This window comes from Mauremys mutica, chromosome 3 (assembly GCF_020497125.1).
Source record: "Mauremys mutica isolate MM-2020 ecotype Southern chromosome 3, ASM2049712v1, whole genome shotgun sequence".
NCBI lineage: Eukaryota > Metazoa > Chordata > Testudines > Geoemydidae > Mauremys > Mauremys mutica.
The window spans coordinates 148,727,133-148,752,064 of NC_059074.1; the positions used below are offsets into that span (position 1 = coordinate 148,727,133).

The 24,932-nt window shown below is 48.6% G+C and overlaps 1 protein-coding gene across 4 annotated transcripts in view; it reads right to left on the reverse strand.

Moving 5' to 3' along the window:
• MDGA1 (MAM domain containing glycosylphosphatidylinositol anchor 1) overlaps nt 1-24,932 on the reverse strand; it is a 191,343-nt gene that overhangs the window by 37,045 nt on the left and 129,366 nt on the right. For all 4 annotated transcript variants that reach the window (XM_045009519.1, XR_006577983.1, XR_006577984.1 and 1 more), the window contains 2 exons: nt 4,811-4,988; nt 3,650-3,673 (listed from right to left, as the gene is read on the reverse strand). In XM_045009519.1, coding sequence (XP_044865454.1) covers nt 3,650-3,673; nt 4,811-4,988 — 202 coding nt within the window. The remainder of the gene's footprint in view (nt 1-3,649; nt 3,674-4,810; nt 4,989-24,932) is intronic.

Consider the following 24,932-nt stretch of genomic DNA (forward strand, 5'->3'; position numbering starts at 1 on the left):
GTGGAGCAGGATTCCCAAAGGCAGCTCTTCCTTCACCTGGCAGAGTCCCTCAATGTGCTTTGCAGTGGTTGCAGCTGAAAGTGCCCTGGTATTTATCCCTGGTCACAGCCACCTCCCTGCACTCACCCAGGAGTGATCCTCTGCCATGGCTCTTAGCATTTCTAGGCTTTTCCCCTTTTAGAAAAATGGAACAGAGGTTTTCACGTCAGCATGGGGGAGCCAGTCCCAGCCCGGATATTCAGGCTGCTGTGGTGCACGTAAAGAAGGAAGTTATTCCCAGTTACAGACTATGGGAGCCAAATAGTGATTGTTAGGGGTACCTGCACATATTATTGTGGTTTGATGGCTAAGACATGGAACTGGGCTACAGGAGAGCTGGGTTTTATCCCCACTCTACCACTGACTTCCTGTGTGACTATAGGCAAGTCACTTCCCCTTGGTGTGTCAGTTTCCCCAGCTGTACAGTGAGGACAGTGATGCTTAATCACCTTTTGTAAAGTGCTTTGGGATGCAAGGATGAAGAGCACTATATAAGAGTGTTCAGTATTATTAGACCCATAATGCATTCCACCTAAGGATCTCAAAGTGCTTTATAAACATTCATTCACTGAGCTTCAGAACACCCCGGGGAGATACATAATCATTATCCCCATAGAACAGGCGGGGAAATTAAGACTGAGCATGACATACAGCCTGATTTGCATTCATTGCACAAACAGCCAATGACAGAGCAGGGAATAGAAACAGGAGTCTCCAACTTCAGTCCAGTGCTCGAGCCACTAGGCACACATACTCCTTTCCCAGGGATGGGTATAGAACTCGAGAATCCTGAATCTCAGAGCCATGCTCTAACCAGTCAACTCATTTCTCACTCCCGCACATTCACAGTAGGGGAGGAGGTTCAGCTTTCTCTGGAGCATCTGCCATTGACCATTGTCAGAGGCAGGGCTAGATGCACTAGGCGCAAACAATGGACTGGATGAATCTCCTTAGGTCTATTCAGGCATGGTAAATCCCATAGGCTGATCACCCTCTATCGCATGCAATAGATGACCGATCACGTTAGCATGACGTGCAGTGAGACGGGAACACTGCTCCTGCTCAGGAAGGGAATGGCCTGTGGCAGAGAAAACACTAATCTCTTATATTTCACTACGCATCATTTCCAAGGATGTCAGAATGCTAGACTGGACATACAGGGAAATCATTTCACTCACCACTTCTGGAGTGGAACACGGCAGCTGTTTGACTGCACACACAAGTTCTGCACAAGAGTTTAGTATAGGAAGTGAAGATTGTAAGCAACTGAACCAGCAGGGGGAGTTCTGGGAGAAAGAACAGACTCACCCGAGCTGGAATTTGGCCCTGGGTTAACACTTTTACTCTTGCAGTAAGTGCCAGGAGATCTTTACTGACCACAAGGAGTCAGGGATCCCGTAAAACAACAGAAGGTATCACTTAACTTCTTAGAGTTGGATATATTTTTATTGGTTATTGTCACTCCTCTCTTTAACCTCAAAGTGCATGAAAGTTAAGCACCCCGTCCCCTCCCTTTGGATCGCTGCTGCACTTGCGTCTGTAACCATGCCACAAGCATGCATGGCCCAACATCATTAACATCTTATTAGGCCAGAAGAGAATATGCATGAAGAAATAATTATATTAAGCAACACTCCGAGTCTGTAAATTAATCACCATTATGTGTGCCCTGGATCAGGCTGCCATGGGCATTAATCATCTCATCTTTGCCTTTTGCTCCAGAAAGCTGGGCATTCGGGAAGGAATTCAAAGTGGAAGGAAGGAGAGTTAAGGGCAGAGAGAGACACTCTGATGACCTGTGGAGCCAGCAGCTCCAAAGGGTGGGGTGCCATTCTGGGTTATTAACTTTGCAGCATGGACACAAAGCCAGTAGCCTTTGTGACCATATCTCACTGGCCAGCAGGTCTGAAGGGAAGGGGTGTTGCTCTAAAGCGGGGATGGCCAAAGCAACGACAATGCAGTTGTTCTCACACCTTTCATGCGGTGGGCAGGACCCACAAGGAGCAGCACATAGCTCCCAGCATTCAGTGCAGCTTGCCTCAAGATGGAGCACAGCATGTGGGACCTGTGACTGTTCCCCTGTATCGAAATGTAAGGGGGGCTGCAACTGTACCCATTTGCATGAGTGTTGTTTTAGTCTTGTGGCCCTTGTCAAGCAGCCAAAATGTCAGATTTTGGAGGCCCCACTTCTCAAGTGCCCAAGGACATGGTCACTCATGAGATAGGGGTCCCCACAGGATTTCCTGAGAGTTATGTGGAAATGAAAAGAAGCGGCAAAAGGAAAGATTTCTCCTATTCACTGAGATGGGATCTCTCCCCAGGCCAGGTGCAGAAGGGAACGTGTTCTGGACGCACAGAATACAGGACCCTGGCAATTTGTTTAATGTTTCCCAGTGGGTCTTCACCAGAGAAGGCACGGAGCTGCGAGAAGGGGCCAAGGTGCAGCCCTCACTCAAGAGATGTGGGAATCGGAGGCACATGGGACACTTGAGGTGCCACGCTGCAGCGTGGGGGAAGGGACATGTTAGTAGGAGGGAATCATACGAATTACCGACAGAGAAGCCTCATGACTAAATAGGAAGCTATTGCCCCTAGCTAGAGCAGAACCTTTTTCTACAGCAAACTCCCTAGTGCAGGGGTTCAAAAACCTCTTCAGAGTGTGGACCACACCTTGTTTGAGAGAATGTGTCCTGTCTGCCTCCCGTCCCAGCTGCCATTGCCTAGACCCCTCCCTCTCCTCCCAGCCACCATCACAGCACCCCTGTAGCAGCTACAGGACTTGCTTACATGGAAAAGGAACATTAGGAAAATACTGAATATATGTTTTCAAATTTGTTTCATTCAATTTGGCAGCTGGAAACAAGGAGGAGGAGACAGCACTATGGGACCAGCCTGCTCTCTGTGGATCGCCAGTCAGTGCTCTGTCAACATGGGAACCTCTGCCCTATTTACCTTGCCAAGTTTCCCATGATTCAGCCAGTGGGGCTTCCACCCTCACCCAGAGGAGATGATTCCACCACTAGTTCTAACCCTCTGGGACCACCCTAAACAATCCTCTCTCAAGAACTCTGGGCATCATCCTATTCCTGTTAAACACCCAGGGCCTGATTATTCAGAGATGCTGAGGATTCTCAGCTCAGAGTCAAAGGGAGCTATGGGTGCTCGGTACCTAAGAAAAATCAGGCCCTGCAGCCAGGTCCTAAAGCTTTGGGCTGGAAGTGCATCCCTCAGAGGGAATAACTGGAAGAGCAATGACTGGGCGAAAGAACAATGCTGGGAAAGGAGACTAAGGAACGGGGTGTGGGTGTTTGCAGGGAAAGAAGAGCCATACTGGAAAACATTCTCCAACATCCCGCAGGAGTATCAGGCAGCTCCCTTCCCAACTCAGACCAGGCGGGTTATTTTGAAAAAGCCGACATTGCTGGGACAATGATGAGTTGCTGATGCCCCCCTTGATAGGAGCATGTTGCAAAGCCACCTGTGCCACCCAGCACCCCTGGCATGGCTGCACCTCCCCATTCTCTCTGGCAAGTCTGGTAATTGCCTGTGGCTGCCCAGGCAGGTATCGCTCAGTATAGTCAAAAATAAAACCGGAGGCCTCGTTGCTTACCTGCCAGGTTGGGATAGTTAATCGCTGGGAAAGGAAACAGAAAACAAAAGGGTTTAGAACAGCATTTGTTTCCCAAGGAAAAAAATCAAAACCTGAACAAAAAAAACACTTTGAGAAATGCGACTAATGCCCAAATCACCCACAGCCACCTCACAGCCCCTGAGTTCCAAATGAGAGAATCCCTGTGTTTGGGACAGACCAGGGTCCTGAGTTTGTGGGTTCACAGTTCTATTTTCAAAATGCAGACAGAACCCCAGATGCAAACCTTTTGTTCAGCACAAGTCCCTGTATCTAGTGGCTAAAGCAGATTCTTTCATGGAATCCATTGGGAATGGGAAGGCTGGTATCCAGCAGGGAAATCCAGACAGCTTCACACCTGGTGGACAACTGAGGTAGCCGTTAGAATAGGGTCTGTCACCCTGCAGGAAATCAATAGGGTCTAGGCGCTGGTGTGCAACTAAAGGGGACTGGAATCCCTGGGGAAACCGAGTCACAATTATACCCCATGGGAATGGAGGGTTGTGCAAAATCACATGGAAATGGAATAGGTGGGTCTTACATGCTGAACTGGTGGGGCCCAAACTCCTGAGTGAAACTGAGAGGGCAACTGTCTGACAGCATATCAAAGCAGCTCAGTGTCCTGCAGGAATGTGGTGCGGGAGCAGGGAGCTGGGTGTATGTCCAGTGATCTGCAGGATCAGGTAGAGGGCCCTGCGCTCCACAGGAGTTAGAACACAGCTACAACACATTGGCTTAGCTATGAAAAGAGCTGTGGAATGAACTGCTCCAAGGCCCCCCAAATTCTCTCCCCTTTGTGGTCAGTCCGGCTACAACACAATGCCCATGGCTTGTGCCCTAACATGAACGGAGGAGCCTAATATCATCCAGCAGCAAAGGGGCCATGTAGCGTGGCTGGGAACACTGGCAAGCAAAGAACATAACATTATGTAAAATGAATTTGGCCCCCTACCCAAAGTCTTTGCATGGGGTCCCATGGTGAGGAAGGCTGCAGAGCCCTGGCCAAAGGGCAGTGATGGCACTGCGTCACCACAACACTGCATCACCCTGAGACTCCCTCCTGTAATCACAACCCAACAACCCAACGCTGAGGGGGACCCTGCCCCTGCTCTCTTGGGTGGGATGTAGGGGGAAGATACCTACGTTCCATGTACCGGATGATGCGGGCAGCCATATCACCAGCCCCAAAGTTGGTGATGGGCGTCAGGCGAACCTCATAGCTCTGAGGAACCTTCAAGTTGCGCAGGATGTGCTCCAGCAGCAGGCCTTTCTCCATCTTCTTCACAGGAATTAACGTTTGGACAGTGTTCCTCTGATTCAGCTGCAAGGAAAAAAAATTAAATCCCATGGAATCAGTGTTAGCGGCCTGAAAATGAGAATCTGAAAGGCTCTGTGGGCCATCCAGACCAGTTCCCTCACAGCCAGGCAGGAATGGTCTTTATAGTCAAGGCCCCCTGTAATCTACTGCCATGAAATTGGCTGTAGAAGTCACTCCTTGTCACAGAACTGTGCTCCAGAATCTCAGCTTTCATTTAAAAGAAACAAAACTTGTAGCCCTTACGGGTGGGAAGATAACCTCGAAAATGTGACAGAAAACCTGAAACAGTGGTTCTGAGGAGAATTGCCCCATTTTTCTCAGTCAGGGCCCATAGACTCCATAACTCCATGCACATGGAATATGGCCTTTCCACAACGTAGCACAGAACTCAGCATTTTTGCTGCACATTCCAATTAAGTTGCTACAGCCAGGCACATTGGGCATCAGTTCACACAAGCATTTCTAGTGGACAAGCAGTACAGATCAGCTGTTCAAGCCCCACACCCTGGGTTTGAAATAAGAGTTTCCTTTCTTCCTCCATAAAGGAGGAAAAAGTTGTAGAGACATGTAGGAAAATGAAAAAGGAGAAAGCACCTGGACCAGATGAAGTCTGGATGTGCTGAAGTCACTGGGAAGGGATGGCTTCAAGGATTTTACAAGTCCATTCCATGATATTCTTAAGAAAGAGAAAATGCTGGATGCATGATGTAAAACCTTTGTGGTGCCCATGTTTAAAAATAAAGGCAATACTACAGTGTGTGTCAATTATCACCCATTTAAGTGGACATCACCTGCTATGAAGGTGTGGGATAACATTACTGAAAAGCATCCATGAGGAACAGTTGAAATTTGGAAGGATCAGCACGGCTTTATGATGGAAAGGAGCACAGTTGACGCCATATTTGCTCTACGAATCCCAATGGAGAAGGTCAGAGAAAAGAGATGGCAACTGGGCCTGATTTGCGTGGACTTGGAGAAGGGGTATGATCATATACTAAAAGAATTAGTTTGTGATGGAGAGGTGTACTAGAAGGATATGTCCATCTTATACAGGATACATATGCTGGAGTGAGTACTGTAGTAAAAAACCAAATAGGGCGACGGGAGAGAATTTCCAGTAAACCCAGAGTCTGCGTTGAGTCCTTTTTCGTTTGCAGCTCTCCTGGCTGAGATAAGTGAGAATCCCGGAAGGGAACTGCCTTGGAAAATGCTATTCGCTGATAACTTAGTGATATGTGCAGAAGACTGCGAGACCCTGCAAACCAACACTGAACAGTGGCAACACAGTTTTCAGTAGGCTGGTCAAATAGTTGGATGCTCTGTGATAAGAAATGAAATGAGGTTGGGAGGGGCCTAATCCAGGTTGGCCCAGCTGCAGAGAAGTTGGGTGAGGCTAGGCTACATTGGTATGGACATGTCCAGCAGAGACCTGAGAGTCATATTGGTAGGATGGTCCCTGCAACGATCATGGATGGGAGACTAAATCAGGCTGTCTAGACAACATCATGACTGCTGAGGGCTCTCTGGAGAAATGAGCAAAAAAGTCCATTGTCAAAAATGCCTGTTGCTGAAAAGGATCACTGGTGAAGGATCTATCATTGAGTGTTTGCAATGATGAGTCATAAAGGTGTGTGTTTGGGTGTCAGAGGGGTGGGAATGGAGGATATGTCATGGAACTACATTACATTGCTCAGCAAGGTTAGCGAATTTAGGGATTCTTGCTGCAGAATTTAGGGGGGCTCTTGGCCACAATATTTGGTCCCATTGTGCTGCAGAGAACATGGGGCCCTGCTTAGTCTCTTCAACACTGCCTTGCCCAGCAGTTCAATGTCCCAAGCAATGGAGCTTCGTCCACTTCCTTTGACTGACTATTCTGCAACCTGATCTTCAGCCTACCTATTCAGCTTTAATTCTGAATTGATTGGACTGGAATAGCAGAGGGGTGGAGGTGGGTAGGGTAGGCTGGGGCCAAAATATATGGTCAAAACACCCAGCTTAGAAAGTCAGGGCAGAGAATGGGGACCCATGGGTCAGGACTGAGGGGCAGGACAAGATTAACAGGTAGGCAAACAAGGCACATGCCTAAGGCCCCGATTATTTTTTTAAAAACCAATGTGGGTTTGCCCCTGACCTGAAACAACTTCATCTACTTGAGTGAATGGTATTGCGAGCTGGAGCACGGGGTCACACCACCACTCAAATCTGGCCTGGACGTTCCTCCATCATGATAAGGGGTTAGCCAGGCCAAAGCTGAGTGGCATTGTGACCCCGTGCTTCAGGCTGCAACACCACTCACTTTAAGTTCTCCAGGGGCTGGGCTGGCAGAGGAAGTCCCAACACCCAGCTAAGCCACACTGTGCCATGCCCAAAGGAGCCAAGGACAGAGGAGGGCACTGGGTAAACAAACTGCTGCTTTCTCCAACAAGGTAGGGGCCCAGAAGTGAATGTTTGCCTAGGGCCCAGTAATGGGTTACTCTGGCCCTGCTGAGGGGCTGCGGCAGAGCTGTGTGTCTGGGATCCAGCACTGGAACCACAAAGGGGGCTGCTGGTGAGGATTGCATTAGCAGAGCTGTTGGGAGAGACAGCATAGACACTCCCTTCTCTATCAGGTTCCAGCCCCTCACTGGCAGACACTGAATGCACTCATAGAATGCAAAACAGTGGCTAGTGCCAGAGTCCGGTGCCTTATGCCAGAGCCCGGTGCACTCCTGGGGTAGCAAAGACCTAGTTCCTTCACCCCAGGTTGTTTGGCCACAGCTCCCAAATGACCATTTGGAAGGCTGGTCATTGCACAATCCTGCTAAGCTGCTGGAATTGTTGCAGGTACAAGCCCCATTTTGATTCCCTCGTGTGTAAGGCTCCTCTTGTGTCCGAGGTAAGACTGGGGTAGCCTCTCTTGGAACAGAGCATGACCTGGATGCTGTCAGGATCCATTTGCATTAGTAGTGGCACATCTGCACATGAGCACATTGGGGGCTGATCCAGCTGGCATCCCTACAGCTCAGCCCGCCCGTCTGTCAGCACCTCTCACGTGTGCTCTGCCAGGCTGGAGAGTATCCAGCTCCCCGTGGCAGCGACCCCATGTGCCCTGGTTAGTGCCCCACCAGCAATTTCATGGAAGCAAGGGCAGCTCATGAGCCAGAGGCAGGGGGAAGGATAATGCCAAAATGTAAAGATAATTACAGTCCTGAGCTGGGGCTCTTTGATAGGGGTAGCCTGATCCAAAGGCTAGGGCCAGCCCCTCCTTTAAGGCTGATGTATTCACCTGCCTCAGTCCCTGAGCACTGGGCAGACACAGCAGCCAGGAAACAGTGGTGCGGAGCCAGGGATCATTTCCCTGTTCTAGCCATTCCCCTTGGTAGAGAAACAAATAGAAAGGCAGGACTGGAGAGAAGCCTAAAGCCAAAGCCAGGAAAACACCAGGGCACTTTGGCTGGTCAGTGGGTGGGGATGGGGTCTGAACTGCATGGCTCTCCACTGGGCTGGGTATTGACTTGCAGTGGAGCCCACCCCCTACTAAAATCACCAGCACCACTTCCTGCAGCACCTAGGCTGTCCTTGAGCGGTTCATATCCATAGGCAGAACCAGTCCTGCCTTGCTCAGCTTGTGAGGCCTGGTACAATCAAAGCACAGTGGAGGGGTAGCTCAGTGGTTTGAGCATTGGCCTGTTAAACCCAGGGTTGTGAGTTCAATCCTTGAGGGGGTCCATTTGGGGAACTAGAGTAAAAATCTGGGGATTGGTCCTGCTTTGAGCAGATGGTTGGACTAGATGACCTCCTGAGATCCCTACTATTCTATAATGTCAGCCAGTGACATCTGGGGTGTTTAGAGATCTTCACTTTTCCCTAGACATGAGAGGGAAGGGAGGCAAACAGGGGCCTGTTTGCTTTACTCAGTTGTTTGAAATGCACTTAAAAATATTCTCTTTCCCCACACTGCCCCACCAACATGCCCGGGATCTGGAGGGGCCCTCGCCAAGAGGTGCTGAGAGCCACTGAACAAAAGTGTAAACCCTGTATAGGATGGAAACTGCTTCAAGCCAGGGGTTGCAGCAGCCCCCCCAGCACCCCAAGTTCCAGCACCTATGGCCCTCGCTAGGCATCAGAGGGGAACTCACTCTCCATGGCCCATTCGGACTTTGGTTCCTCTGTTGAGACTGTCCACAGTGGGGCCCACTAGTGCCAAAATGTGGTGGCAGTTTTTAGAAATATGGGTGTCTATGCGTCAGCGGCAGCACAAACCCAAATTTGCTACAAAGGAGGGGAGGGGCCATGGCCACCAGTAAAGGCACAATTTAGAGTGTGAAATAGCAGCGTGAGCGAGATCAAGGGCTGGTTCCAGGCAGCCTCAACCACCTATTTGCTCTGTAAGCCAGGAGCAGGTGCTTGGTAGCAATGACCAGCTCAGGCCCAGCAGACAATAGTAGGGCTGAGGCCAGATCCAGCTCTCAGGACTGCTTCCACCCGGGATTGACAGCAGCAGTTCTGTGCAGAGCAGGTTACAGCTGCACACAGCAATCTGGGAGTAGTTTCTGTTATTCTTGCATTGCAATGCCATGCTGCCAGCTCCATTCTCCCCTAAATCTGTGCTCCACCCCGTGCTGCTCTGGCTCTCTTTCTCCCTTCCACTCTCTTTTCTCCTCCTGCTCATGCTGCCCCAGCACTGCGGCCTAATATCACTCTGTGCCGTTAACAACACACACGCGCCAGCATGGCGGCTGGCCCCTTCATTAGAAATTCCCAAGCCTCGGTGGAGGGGTGCACGCAAGACTCAGCAATGAGCTCATTCATCACCGGGCGCGGGAAGCTGCCAGTGGAGCCAGAGCAACGCACAGTCTCATCTCTGCCTTCACCTCCTTCCATTTACAATAAGGAGAGAGAGGAAAAAACATACCATTCCCATCGGCCTCCAAGTGCCTGCTGCAGACATTACGCAGGCTGTGGGGGGTGGGGATAGCACATGTGGGGAATGGTGCACCAAAGTGCTAGGGAAGGGTGAAGTCACCCCCACAAGCAACATGTGTGTACTCACAAACAGGTGCACACACTTATACACATTCCTGCATTCATATACACGTGGACACACACACAGCCATGAATACCCCGCAAGCACATGAATGCCCGGTGATGCTGGCAGACCAGATGCCAGCTCATGCCAAGGTCTCCCTGTCTCCACTGAACACTGACAAATACGTCGCTGGAAGCAGTCCGGCTCACCTGTGTCTCAGTATTGTTGAAAGAGATATGAGAAGTAGAAGAATGTGTTTAGACTTTATTGAACGCTTGCGAGTTGCTGGATGAATTAATCTCACTTCTAACATCTGCATTCCATATTGTAAGGTAATATTTGAGCAGTTGTGTTGTGAGGCGCTGTGACCGTGTAAATCACCAGACAAGGGAGTAACACTAACTAGCAGGAAGTGCTGGTCTGCAACAGGAAGTGTTATATCCTGCCCAACACAAAAAGTCTATCAACACCAGACAGATGATTGTGGGATGTGAAAGAGGACAAAAGATGTTGGTTGTTCGGCCCTCCCTGCTTTGAAGACAAGTCATGCAAGAAGATTCCTCCCATCAGCTGAATTCACAGCTCAGAGCACAAGGGAGGAGGGAATAAAAACCCTTAACAAGAAGGAATTGCATCTCTGTGCTGCTTGAACTTGGGGGGTGGCAGGGGAGCGCAAGGTTTACTATGCATAAACAAGAGACCCTCCGTGCTCAGCCTGGGTTAGCACAAAGGGACATATAGAGCTGGCTTATTAGAGAAGCAGCTATTACTTTTTGAAACACAAGACTGTAACACATTTGTGCGTGTATGTTTATCTGCTTTCACCTTATAAATAACTCTCTGGTTTCTTTTCCTACTTGGTACTCATGCTCTTGAGCCATTGCAGGCAGCTTTACATACCCAAACCCCACCCCTCCAGACACACACACACAGACTGACAGCTGCCTGCACAAGAGCATCCAGGACCGTGTCTCCTAGTTCTAATCCTTCACCATCACACACTGCCAGCAGGTCCCTCAGGCTTAGCCTCTGCTAAGTCCTGTCCCTTGACCTAGTACCTTTGGCATTTACAAGGTGCTGCTTCCAGCATGGCCATTGGGCAGGCTGACTGAGAGGACAGACTCCAAGTTTAGGTGCCTCAAATTGAGACGCATGGAGTTGGGCTGGTTTAGCTTACCCCTCCCAGCTGCTTTAACAAAAAATAAAATAAAAAAATTATTACACGGACATGTGGAGTGCAAGATGCCCATACCTTGCTATTTCTTCTGCTTGCAAAGCCCATGGCATTGTGGAATAGGGGCTTTTCTTTTCAAATCAAATTATGTTTTAATCATCATAAATAAATAAAGTGCCTGCCAATAACTAAGTGCTACAAATGATCCTACAACAAGAAAATGGCGTTCCTGGCCAACACCAAAAGCCCTACAATAATACACCCGTTTCTGTGCAGCACGGCACTTCTGAAGAACCTTGCTAAAACACACGAGTGCATTCAGCCTAGCAGTCACAAGCAATCCTATCACAAGTCAGTGAGTCATCCCGATATTCTTGCACGGCTCTGTAATAAACACCAGAGCGCACTGGACAGCCATCACGAGCAACCCTACAATAACAAATCAGCATTTGCATGGGTTCAGGATTCACGAGCAACCCTACACAAACAAAGTAGGGTGTGCACCAATACAGTAAGCCATACAACATGCAGTGTTTGCATGCAATCCTACAATAACATAGCCGTCCTAGTGCTGGTATATGCAGCCTCACAAGCAATCTTCTCTTAAGAAACCAGCAGTGTGTGTGTGATGGAGAAGCAAGCAAGCAGTAAGGAAACCAGTTTCAGTCCCAAGCCTCAGAGGGATTATCACAACGGCCGAGAAAAAAAAAAGTATATTAAAATTTTGCAGAATACACGACAAGCAGATTAGAGCAAAGGGACACAAACAACCACGAGCATCATGATTCCCAGAGTCATTACTCATTCCTGCCACACTCTGTCCTTATTTGTCCCAGCTCCCTGCTACGTCTCAGCTTGGAGCGTGAGCACTAGCCCTGCTCTCCTATATCTCCTCTCGCAACTCTTTATCTCTTGCCTCTGTTCTTTAAATCATTCTAATTCTCCTGGACGTTCCTTCCTAGACAGCAAATGAGGAGAGGGTGGCTGCGTGCACACGATCATCAGCTGAGCACATAGCCAGGGTATTGGGAAAAGATCTCTCAACTCCCATCTGCAATCACACGGGCCCCTGTGCAGGGAACGAAGGGAGAAAAGATAGATGCGTAAACATAAGCTGGTGCAAAACCACCGGTATACAAACACCATTCAGTCTCGTTCCCTCTCCCACCCAGTCTCAGTCTCTCTCTCTCTCTCTCTCTCTCTCTCACACACACACACAGCGCCATGTAGACAAACCGTCTCTCTCAGGCATACGCACACGTGTGTGATGTGGTAAGCTGCCCACCTCTCCCCACTGGATTGTCAGGAGCCAGCAGCCTTTGGAGCTGCCCTGCTGGTAATGATACTTTTCGGAGTAGGCAGTTGGGCTCTCCTGAGCTGATCTCTATCGAGCACAGACAGGAATGATGATAGAGCTGGGGCCAGGAGAGTGTGAGGCCTGTAATTCCTCCTGCCTGCTGGGGAACAGGCTGCTCAAAGGGGCTTGGAAGGAAAAAAAAAAAAAAGCATCAGCAACAGCACTGAGTAAATAACCTCCAGCAGCCAGCGCTGCCTCTGCGATGGCCTCTTTGTAACGGTAGCCAATTAAGAACTGCTTCAAACGCAACAACTCTGGCAGCGATGGGTCTGGTTTGTCACTCCCACATACCCACTAGTGCTGCACAGCCTCAGCCAAGCAGCCTATTTATGTCCAGTCCAGGAGTAGCCATGCTGGTGCTTGGGCTGTGATTGAGAACAAGGTGATGGCAGCAAAGAGAGACTGTTACTCTGAAAGGCTGCACAAATCCAGTTCAGCATCCAGCATGTCTGGGAGGAGCAGGAGAAGGACCCATATCATGTGAGCTCCTTCCCCTAGGGCTGTGATCTCACAGACATTCCCGCAAACCTTGCCTTTGGCTGGGAGTTTAAACAGAACAAGCCCAGTGAGTTCCAAGTGGTTCCCCATACATAAAACCAAAAATGCTGTAATGAACTGCATCATGGCCTTCTACAGGAGGGAATCAGACCCACCCAGCCATGTGTCATCAGCCCTCTGCTGCTAACAGTTGATGGAGAGTCTCCTTTGGCTTGTGGTAGAGGCCTCTGTTTTGGGATGGGGAGGATGCGAGCTCCGTTATTAATCATGTTTATTACAGTAGTGCCTAGGAACCAGTGAAGGACAGGGCTCCATTGTGCAAGGCGCTGAACACACAGAGTAGACAGTCCCTGGCCTGAAGTTCTATTCCTGCTGCTGCTGTGAAGCTGCAAGAAGCCTGTAGAGGCAATGATGAAGCTCCCAGGTGTTCATGGCCTTGTTAAAATAAAAGTAAGGAATTTGTACAGCTTTACATCTACTAAGCAAGCCTCAGCATTCTTTATGACAAGGGCCTGCATCCACATTTCCTAGATGGGGAAACTGAGGCCCTGAGCGGGTAAGCGACTCGCCTACAACCACATACAGGGTTTAAGTGATTATTGCTACTTATTAGTGGTAGGGCCCATAATGTGCTGGCCACTCTCCAGACATTTCTATATAAATCAACTAGATTCATTGTAGGCAGCATGGCAGAAGCGGGATTTTAAGGGACTTAAGCATGGACAGGTTAGGGGCTTTGCTGAGGAGCTTGGAGAAGTTGTACCAGGCATAAGGGATCACCTGGAAAAAGGCCTGGAGGTACTGTGCAAGAAGCTGACAAGCAGAGGACGCTGGTGGAGTAGAGGGTGACAAGCTCAGCAAGAGAAGATAGGTATTTGGGGCAGAGCGCTATAGAGCTTTGAAGGTGACAAGCAGCAGTATAAATATGTCCTGATGGTGGATGGGGAGCCAGTGTAGGGATTCAAAGAGTGGAGAGACATGATCATATTGATGGGCAAAGAGGAGGAGTTTGGGCAGCTGCATTCTGTATGGACTGACTTGTTAAAGATTCACACAGTGAATCAATGGCAAAGCTGGGAGTAGCACAGTTTTGCTCCAGACTGAGCCTTGATTCACCTGAAAGGTTCACAAATCTGAGAAAACGTTTTGACTGGAGCTGGGAGCAAACCAAAACTGGATTTAAACCCTCCCCCTCACCCCCAAGCCTACTGCACTAGTGGCACTGATGGGCTTATGCTGCAGAGAGATTTGGCAGCCAAAGTCCCATTTATTCCACTCCGAAAAATCTGTGGAGAGTTTTTTAAGCAGTCACACAGGCAGCTCTCTCCTGGCAGGGCATCCTGCCAAGATCCATATACTTCTGCAATTCCCCTCCTCACTATCCAATGCCAAGCCTCCATCTCAGAGCACAGCCAATATCAGATGGGATCAGGACCAGAGAGCATGGTGTTTCACTTGCCCCTGGGCCTGCCGTACAAGGGCTCATTTCTAAGCCGGTAGTACCTTTCATTTGATTTTGTCAAGATCTCCCCCTTCACCCAGTGAATTTAATCCATTTTCTCTTCTGCTAGAGTTTGGATTCTAGAACACTGAACAATAACAAAAACAGGAACATGAGCACAAGGAGTGGAAACAGAACCAGGGGGAAACAGGCTGATGGTGAATTAACAGAAGCTCAGACAAACTGGGGGGCCAAGTTCAGAGAATTTTGGGGACTCCTTCAGAGCATGGCCTTCAATATTTTCCACAGTGCTGCAAAATTTTGCAGCAGCTTCCCTCCCATACATAAAGAAGTGGATGTGCGTGCCTGTGTTTATGCTTCTCTAGGACTCCAATTATTATGCCATGGGGTGAGGCTTCAGAAGAAAGTTGGTTTGTTGTCTAGAGCTTTGACCCTATTTATTTTTAGGCATTCCACTCTTTCCAGCCCAGTTCCTGTTCCCTGAGCATTCAGAGAAAGAAAAAACACAACCACATTCTGCAACAAAGAGCTTCCCTGGGGATTAGGAACAACCGCGATTTCTTTGACTGGTATCTGGCCATGTTGAAGCTCTGAAGATGGGTGCTTGGGTGATTGTGTTTAGATACGAAACCAACAGCTGAGATATTTCTCTGAGCTTTGGTCAAACCTCTTGTGTCTTGGGTTATTTCCTACACTCAGTCTGGATGGACATCTGTCAAGAGAAGACGTCCCAGGACTGGGGGAAATTTCTCAACTGGTTTTGTTTCCACTTCCCGCACTGGATTAGCACGATTCAAATTCTAGGCATCCAGGGGGAAAGAATCATTGCTTACAGATATAAAATCCACTTTGCAAAGACGGGTGAACTAAAAATTCATGTCTTTCTGTTTTGTGAGCTCTTGATCTAGTCAAATACGATGGTTCAAATGTCGCTGGTAAGCGAGCACGACATCCAAAGCAAATTCATTATTAAAGCCAAATGAATGGTCCCGAAACATATTTCAGCTAGCAGTAAACTGTTATTAGGAGAGTTATTCCCCTCCTGGGCTGAGCGGAAAAGAAATCCCAGCTCCAAATGGAAAAGCCATTGCGATCTTCAGCTGGGCTGCAGGGGAGGGCCTGAGCCAGCGAAGGCAGGAGACAGTTTCTCTCCCGCTCTCTCACCCACACGATCAGCTGCCCATCCTCATTAGGTGCCAAGAACAGCAGTTTACAGCTTCCCAGAGAAGCCAAATTGGTGCTGTCATGAATTACTGTAACGGCTTGTTCCACACTCTTCAATGATGTCTTTCATTAGGGGCTGATGAGAAAGCAATATGTATTTTATTAACATATGTCCCCCATGTAAGAAGAACAGACCTAATCTTCACTTCATCAGGAAGAGAATCAAGTGAAATGTTCAGCCAAGCTAAAGGATGCCTGGCAGCTGTCTGAGCCCTGGGCCTTACAGAGGCTGCACCACACCATCGATCCTGAGGTGAGGGGGAGCCTTACGCTGGGATAAAGGTGTCTGGCCAGACATCGGGAGGGGAAGCCGTGGGCTCCTGCTCCTTTCCCCCTTGAATTTAAATGGATTTAGTGCTAGTGAAAGCCAGGTGTGAACCAAGCCTGAGTGGATCAAACTCAACCAAAATGTTGGTGCCCCCCAAAATACTCCCCCTCCCCATCACAGAAACACTTCCTTTCAGCTTGATCCTCCTACCCCTGTGCTCCAACAGGCTCTTCCTCCTCATTTCTCCCTACGCTCCATTATCTTTCCCTCTCAGTCCCTCAGGTGCACAGGGCCCTGCTGTTTGGGCTAGGGCTCTCAGACCACAAGGCCAAGATCACAAGATCCTGACTTCATCTGCCCATGCTGGGAAGCACCTGAATTCACACCACACAACCTGAAGTTCTCGCTTTATCTCCAGCACAGGCAGAGCCTGGGCCAGGAACAATGCTGCACCAACGGACCCCACTCCTGCCAAGGAGACACGACATCTAGGAGTCAGAAGGGAATGCCATCGCCACAGCCTGCCTGCTTGGCCTCCCTGCCGACGACAGAACCCATTGTGGGAGAGTTGGCAAGGAGACATTTATTTTAAAACAAAACAAAGTGAAAAACTGTTTATTATTCGAGCTGAGCTTCCCCTAAATGGAACCTACTGGCACTCTCTCTGGCACACCACCCCCGGCCTAATGAAACCACTTACCCAAGTCAATCCTACAGCAGAGCACCCTGGCAAACGGCTGGGCACCCAAGGGCCATCCCTAATTTCCTCGCAATTGCCCTCACCTTTAGTACAAAGGGAGAATACAGAGTCCAGCACAGAATCCTTCTCGAGCCAAGCCACCTGCCCATTTGGATCAAGATAGAGCTTTGCATGCTGGGATTGTTGTCCCCATGGGCCTAACCTGGATATGAAAGGTGGATGGCCTGAGGTCGCATTATTGAGCTCTGTGAGCCGCACTTTGGCAACCCCTGGGCTATAGAAGCTTTTTAGTGTTTTATTTGATGGGGAAAGGTCATTGTACATAATTGCAAACAGTTACAGAAAGCAATTTCTAGCAGTGACTATAACCCTGCTTCTGAGCTGTGGAAATCCAGCTGCCCAGCCTGCAACCATTTCATACACTAGCTCTAGAGGGGAGGTTTTCCCCCCTCTTTTTGACAAGATAATGTGCTCTTCCAACAAATCACAGCCACAGAATATGGCACTCACCTCTCTCTCTTACAAAGGGAGCCCTGACCAAGGGAAACACCTCCATGCACCGAGAGGAGTACGCACCTGGCTAGTTGATACTTGCTACGGGAGAGATTGCAAACCCCAACGTGCACTCCCCCTGCTTTGGCTCTGGCTCCTCTCTCTCCTCCACATCCACACACAGGCAGCTTTCATGAATGAACCGGGGGAACGAAAGAGAACAAAAACAAAAGGAAAGAAAGCGAGGGGAGGAGAGGGCAAATACAGATGAAAAAGGCCGAGGAGAGTGGGGGAGCGGTGGAGGTAAGCTATTGAAAATGGTAAATGAAGTAAAGAAAGGAAGCCCCAAGCAGCATCCCAGCCTTCCAATAGGGACTCTCAGAAAGACCTAGTAACTAGCACGTACTCCTTAAAGGCACCAAAGGGAGGGGGGATAAGAGAGAGGCACAAAAGGCTCTCTTGCTTTTCTCTTTGATGCCTGGCTTGCATTTCTCTTCCTGTGCTCAGCTCTGTACAATAGCGGCTGACTATGTGAACAGCCAGCTGGACAGGAACTCAACATCTCACACCTGTAAGGCTGGCATAGGGATACAGCGCAGGTGCTCTTCTCTCCCCTCCTTTCCTGAATTAGCATGAGCCAAAGCCTCAGCAGGGAAAGAACATAAGAACGGCCATAGGGGGGCAGACCAAAGGTCCATCTAGCCCAGTATCCCATCTTCCAACAGTCACCAGTGCCAGGTGTTTCAGAGGGGATGAACAGAACAGGCAATCGAGTGATCCATCCCGTCATCCACTCCCAGCTTCGGGCACTTGGAGGTGCTATGCTGCTGGAGTTAGACAGGTAGACAAGGCCCTGCAGTTAGCAGTCACTGGAGATCATATGGCCCTTTTATAAAAGTTAAAGTATTAGTTCTACTGTCCTAGTGGAGCTAACGATGGAAAAAATTGTCCCTAATTATTTGTTTGTATTAGAAAGTTAACCCACTTTCTGCGTTCTCTCTCGGACCACCTAACACTTCAGTTTTACTAGCACAAATACTCATGAAAAGTGAATTTTAAGATCAAATTTTCACTGAAAAGTAAATTCTGAATTGCTGGTTGGATTGTAACACTCACACGTCACTCTCTAGGCTGTGTGGATTAGTTATGGAAATCAGCTAATCAGAGAACAGAAACACCACGGAACTGATATATCTAACCTGCACAGCTGAAATTGCCAGTGTTCCCAACTAAGCACTTGCAAATGAGCTGCAGACCAAGGATTACTGGCTGCGTACCTTCCTGAATCACAGTCAATAACGAATAAATCTGACTGTTTAATGATTGTTCATGAGCAATTTGTGAATAAAACAAGTCAAAATTAATCAAATTATTTGTTGTGAATCATTTGCTGAACTCCTCCTGGGTGCACTAAACCAGTGCTGACTAGTAGAGCTGACAGATGTCAGGCTGGTCTAATGTGGGATTTACCTTCCCCTGGCTCATCCAATAGGAACCAAGCTGAACTGCTATCAGCTTGGAGACACTGCTGGCATACAGGATTCTGCAGGAATCACTCTGAGCCTCTCCCTGGCAGAGCCAGTTGGAACCATACTGCATGATCTAGCAAACACCCTCCTGTCCGCATCGCGTGGCTGCAGTGAGCCAGCCCCAGGTGGGAGGAGTCACCTCCCCTGGCCCCACTGTGCTGGTCCCAAATGGAAGCAATCCTTTGTGGATTTAGTTAGCACGGAAATTGGTCTGCATAGCATATATATTTTTGAAACTAAAAGGGAGCTCCCTCCTCTCCCAGCCCCAAAATATCCAACTAGTTTGGAGTCTTTCCAACCCTTCAGACCTAGCAGAGAAGCCCGCATGCTAGCGGCTGCCCTCACAAACACATCCCACTGACAAACATCCAGAGTGGAAAGCAGAGAAGACTAAACACTTGTCAGCAAAAGTGACTGCAGCTGTGTGAACAATACTGAGCAGTGGTGGGAGCAGATGGAGCATGATCCTGCCTCCTCTGTTCCCAAATATTAATGGGGATGCTGCTGCTTTTCCCGGGGCCTGACACACAAATCTTATTATGCTTCAGGAGGAGTCTTGTCCATCATGTGCTATTGATCTCTGCCTACAGTTCCCCTTTCACCTAGCAAAGCTGTCACTCAATTTTACTGAACATCCCAAGCCACTCTTCCTCTCACTGACCTTAAAAAGACAGTCACCTCCTTCCTGCTTTTTCTGCCTCACGGCCGCGTGAACCAAGAACTTCAAACCACTGCACCTGCTGTTTACACTCCTCCAATGGCCTCTGCCTCATTAAGGGCTCTGTCCCGCACACCCTTACTTATGCCCATAGTCTAGTGTCACTGGCTGAGTAAAAAGTAAACAAATTGCATCAATGGTGGAAAGTAAATTAGATCCGAGAACCTTCTCCAGGTGTTACTCATCTGACATGTTACTCACTCCAGGAGAGGACATTTTTGTAGCCAATTCAATTTTTACTTTGCTCATGAAGTGCTGCTATAATAGGACACCATCAGACACCAGCCTGGTGGCTAGGGAAGGCAAAAAGGAGATTGATAAAAAAAAAAACCTTTCCAGAGTCATAAGCCATCTCAACCTGGGAGGATCATCCCAAATATGAGACATCTTTATGAAACTCAATCTGGTGTCTGCACTTGGCACTTTGTGGCCAGGTATCTGCAGTTCCCAGTCCTCACAACAGCTGTATGGGCAAGGGAGGTACTGGCAAGCTGATGAAACTGACTCTCTCAATCTCACTTGTTGCTGCTCTACTTTGTATGAATGAATATTCATTGTACACAAGAGAAGTCTAACTCTACAATCTGGTGGTTAGGGCACTCCGCTGGGGTGTGGGAGGAGACCCAGGTTAATGTCCTTGCTCAGCCCAATTCAGAGCAGGAGTTTGTATCTGGGTCTTCCACATCCCAGGTGAGCATTGGCTATTCTGGGGCTAGTCTGGGTCTCTCTCTCTGGTTTTGACCAGTAAGTCTACCCTGGATCTGAGATACCTAGATGAAAATTCAGTCAAAACTTAAATTTAAAAGTTTTGATGGAAAATTATTTCATTGAATTTTTTTTTATCAGCTCTAGAAATGACCTTCTCATCCCACAAAGCAATGAATTTATGCCCTGAGCTGCTATTACCTTATTTTAGTCCATAACTACAATTACTGGTCACAAAGGGTACGTCTGCATGGCAGCGACAGGTGTGATTGCAGTACGTCTAGACCAGGGGTAGGCAACCTATGGCATGGGTGCTGAAGGCGGCACGCGAACTGATTTTCAGTGGCACTCACACTGCCTGGGTCCTGGCCACTGGTCTGGGGGGCTCTGCATTTTAATTTAATTTTAAATGAAGCTTCTTAAACATTTTAAAAACCTTATTTACTTTACATACAACAATAGTTTAGTTATATATTACAGACTTACAGAAAGAGACCTTCTGAAGACGTTAAAATGTATTATTGGCACATGAAACCTTAAATTAGAGTGAATAAATGAAGACTTGGCACACCGCTCCTGAAAGGTTGCTGACCCCTGGTCTAGACATACCCAAGCTAGCTTTGATCTAGCTAGCTCAAACAGCAGCAGCGAAGCCAAAGCAGCAGCACGGGCTGTATAAGCCTACCTGGGAGTGTACTCAAGTGGCTAGCTTGTGCTGCCACAGCTTCACTGCTAATTATTATTGGAGCTAGCCAGATCAAAGTTAGCTGGGGTGTGTTTACATGTGCTGTGATCATAGCTCTGACTGCAGTGTAGACATACCCAAAGCTATGCAGCCTCTTGGTGTGGGACTCAACCATTTCCAGAAGTAATTCTACAGGCAGACAACCCACCGTGGGCCATACCCATTCCACGTGCAACTCTAAGTCAGCTTAATTCATTCCTATGTGTAGAACAGTATTTCCTTTTACTTGTGTCAATGTAAATTTACCAGCCATTGGTAAATCCTCTGACCTCTTGTTCTAACATTCTCGGATACTGTTAGACAAAAGGACTGATCGGTTTTCACTAAATCCTACTTAAATTTAAGAACTTCAGCTCAGTTCCTCTGACTCTGCTCCCTTCCAGGATAGCTCCTGCAGGGTCTTCTGAGGTGAAAATCTTGTCAGACACCAGTGTGTGGGACAGCAGACTCTGGCCCAATATGTGCACAGGCAACGAACCTCAGGATAATTATGTTGTGGACATAGGCCTATCATCACAGCCCCATGTGGTGTCGTTTCCTTGGTGATGATCATGGTGTTGCCTAGACAGCACATAATCCCCATGAGCTGGCAAAACATTAGCCTGTTTTTGTAAAGCGAGTTCAGACACCTGAGTCTGTCTTAGGAGGAGTTTCAGTTTCTGTAGCCCCAAGGTAACCCTTCCTCTTCCCTCCCCTGCGAGACATCTCTGTACCATTTCCAGAGCCGTTTCGCCTGAAGCAGCGACCATGTCTAGAGAAGGTGCTTGGTTCATCTCCCAGCATAGGGTGCCAAACGCTAGGAGAGGCACCCACCAGCATGTTTTCCTTCTTCACTGGTTCAGAACCCTTCCTAAAGCATGAGCTCTGACCCGAGCCCTGGTTTATTATTGCTTGTGAGTGCTGGGCTGAGTTGTTATCGTTGGGTTGTCTGTACCTGCTGGGACACACACATTAGCTGGTTAGTGCCGGGACATTTATGTTTGTTAGGGTTTGGTTGCTCATGAGCACAGGGTTGCGTACATGAGCTTGTCGCTTAGAGGTTGCTCCTGAATGGGGAAATACACACACTGGTGTATTACTACAGGCTGGCTTGTGTGCTGAGCTGAGAACACTGGCTTTGAAAATGAAAGCAAACAGCAGGGAGGGCTGGTGACACCTCGCTTTGGAGCTCCAGTGCCACTGCTTCAGTCAGCCAGCAGGAGGAACTAGAGAGCACAGGTAAGGGATTCCCTCCAGCTCCTGTGCCCTCTCCTCTGCGGGGCTTTTGGCTTTCTGCACTAACAAGACAGAGCAACATCTAGAGACACCGATCGAGTGGGGTTGGAGGAGGGTAAAAACATGTTAGAGGCAAGAAAGAAAGACACAATTTTATGGCAAATGGACCTCAGCATAAAACAGCTCCTACTGCGCTGCAATGGCCATCAGCAGAGTTAACCTTCCACTCTAATCTCCATCATTAAATCCCTGCTATCGCCCCTGTCCTGAGTATGGCCAAGCAGCTCTGTTATATGTCACCTCCAATGTGGTGAGCCTGGCTCCCCACCGCCTTAGCCCTCATTAACGCCCTCTGGCTGGCTGATGGGGTGAGCAGCAGCCGGCTCCCAAGCCCAGCTCAGTTTTGTAGACAGCAGAGGATGTTTATCAAACAGGGAGAGGATGAAAGCACCAACAAAGAGAGAGAGAGTCTCTCTCTCTCCCCCTCCAATCACTCTGATATTGCACAGGGCCGATCTCATTAAAGACACGCTGGGCTCCCTGGCAGGAATTAATCGGAGATGGCCACCTGGTTACCTAATTTAGCGAGTGGGTCCAGGAGGGGAGCGCTCTTTGCAGTTAATGGGGAAGCGAGAAGCCGGCACCGCAGATGGTTGGCTGGTGCAGGTTGCTGAGGGGGTCTGAGGAACACTTCGCCAGGCAAATCCGAGTCTGTTCCAATCAGAGGAATGGCAGGAATGTGTTAACCTGGCCCAGTTTTGGTTGGAGGCCACACATCAGAATTTAAGGAGGAAACGTTAGCCTCAGGTCCCCCTGAGGGGCAGCGTGAAGATTAAACGTTCCTTCTGCACCGGTACCTTCTCCTGCCTCTTTCTCCCTCAGCCTCGGGTCACAGATGGGTTCCGTCTCATTGAGCGCACAGTAATTCTGCCACTGTCCCCTGTAACCACCAGCTCAGCTCAGATCCTTCCTCCAGGATGCAACCTGCACACAATATTAAAAGGCTTTTTATTTCCCTTTAATATTAGAGCAGAGCTCTGGGAGGGCATAAACCACACACAAAGAAACAAGCAACTGAAAGGATATTTTATTTTTTAAGCCAGGGTTTGGTTTGAGTGGGCTGCTCTGAATCCCCAAGCGATGCAGGAAGCTTTCAGAGCATGCCTGGTGCCTTTCCATGCTACAGGAATATCTGTGCTTGGAAGAAAAATAACCCTAGGCCTTACAATCTGCCCACAGTCAAACCACCTGAGGCTGCAAAAACTCACTAGACTTCATAAGCAGGATCGACCCTGGTCAGCACTGCGAGGGGATACCTCCTGGAGCAAGAAATAAAAAAAGCAGGGCTTTGCAGAGTCTTTGGTGCAGAACAAGCTTCCCTCCAAAGCACTAACGAAGCCAGTGCTGCTGCACGGTGCAATTCGGTGGCCTGCTGCTGGATGTGTGGTCCTTCAGGTGAGAGATAAAACTAAGGCTTTTCAAGAGGCTTGAACTGCTACTGCCGGTGCTGTCCCTGGGGGTAGCTCCAAGCTATCAGGCTATTTTTTAAGTTTAGGTTAATTTGTATCCAAATGGAACTGGTTTGTCTGTCGTCATAATCATCATCAGCAGTGCCCTGAATGATCAAATCCCATCTGAAAATGCACAGGCCTCCCTTGTTGGGAGTCCCCGTGCAGGAAACGCCAGCATCTCTGAAGTACTCGATTTTCTTAGATCCGTCACCCTGGAATGCGCAGCCCCATCTAACCCTATTGTCTGTCCAGAGGTGCTGAACAGGAAGAGACAGAAGGTTAGGAGCCACTTTGCCAGTTGAACAATAAGCAACGCTTCTACTCCCACCCAACACAGGTTTCAACAGCTGCAGTAGGCAATTTCAATTCAAGGGTTCCCTGGGGTCCTGCAGAGCATGCAGCTGTTTAGGGATCTTTGCATTATATATACACACACCAAGAGCCCTTAAACCAAACTGAGGAGACTGAAATGAGATCCAGCAAAGATCATTACATTTACTCCTCCTGTAATTCCAGCTCAGCAAGAGTTAGTCATCACCTGGCTGCCCCTCACCAGTCAGCACCCAAGAATCCCCTCTCTTGGCTCAGACGTGTTCAGGGGGTGTAATGGTGCTGAGGAATGAATTCTGACAGGCCAGTGAACCTGAGCAGCTCTAAGAATGCTGATGAATTGATGAATTCCAGCTGGCTGGTAAATTAGGATCTCTCTAACACTGGGAATGGCTGACTGATGAGTACCTTTTTCTTAGACCTGAAAAAGAGCTTTGTGAAGCTCAAAAGCATGTCTCTTGCACCAACAGAAGTGGGTCCAATAAAAGATATTGAATCATAGAATATCAGGGTTGGAAGGGACCTCAAGAGATCATCTAGTCCAACCCCCTGCTCAAAGCAGGACCAATTCCCAGACAGTTTTTTTTTTTAACCTCACCCACCTTGTTTCTCATGTCCTGGGACCGACACTGCACACGACTGATCAGAAGGCATATTTTCTCTGAGCAGAATATTCCATCACAATGGGGGAGGAGGGAAATCCTTACTCTCAGACTTCCCATAATAGAACTTTTATTCCACCATAGGTAGCACCTTGAAGCTAGGAAGTATCCAGTGAGAAGAGTTCACAGACAAACACACTCTTATCATTTATCCAGACAAATTTTCTTCCCTTAAGGGCTCTTCACATGAAAGCACTTTTTTTTCCAGCTAAGCTTTTCAGCACCTTTTTTGCTTTTCACAGTTGTATTCACCAGCATCCTCATGTTCTCCACTAGGCGAGGAACCCAGGAGATTAAACAACAAGGCAAAAGGTTGTTCATGTATCCTGCCATGCCCCCTTGGGGAAAA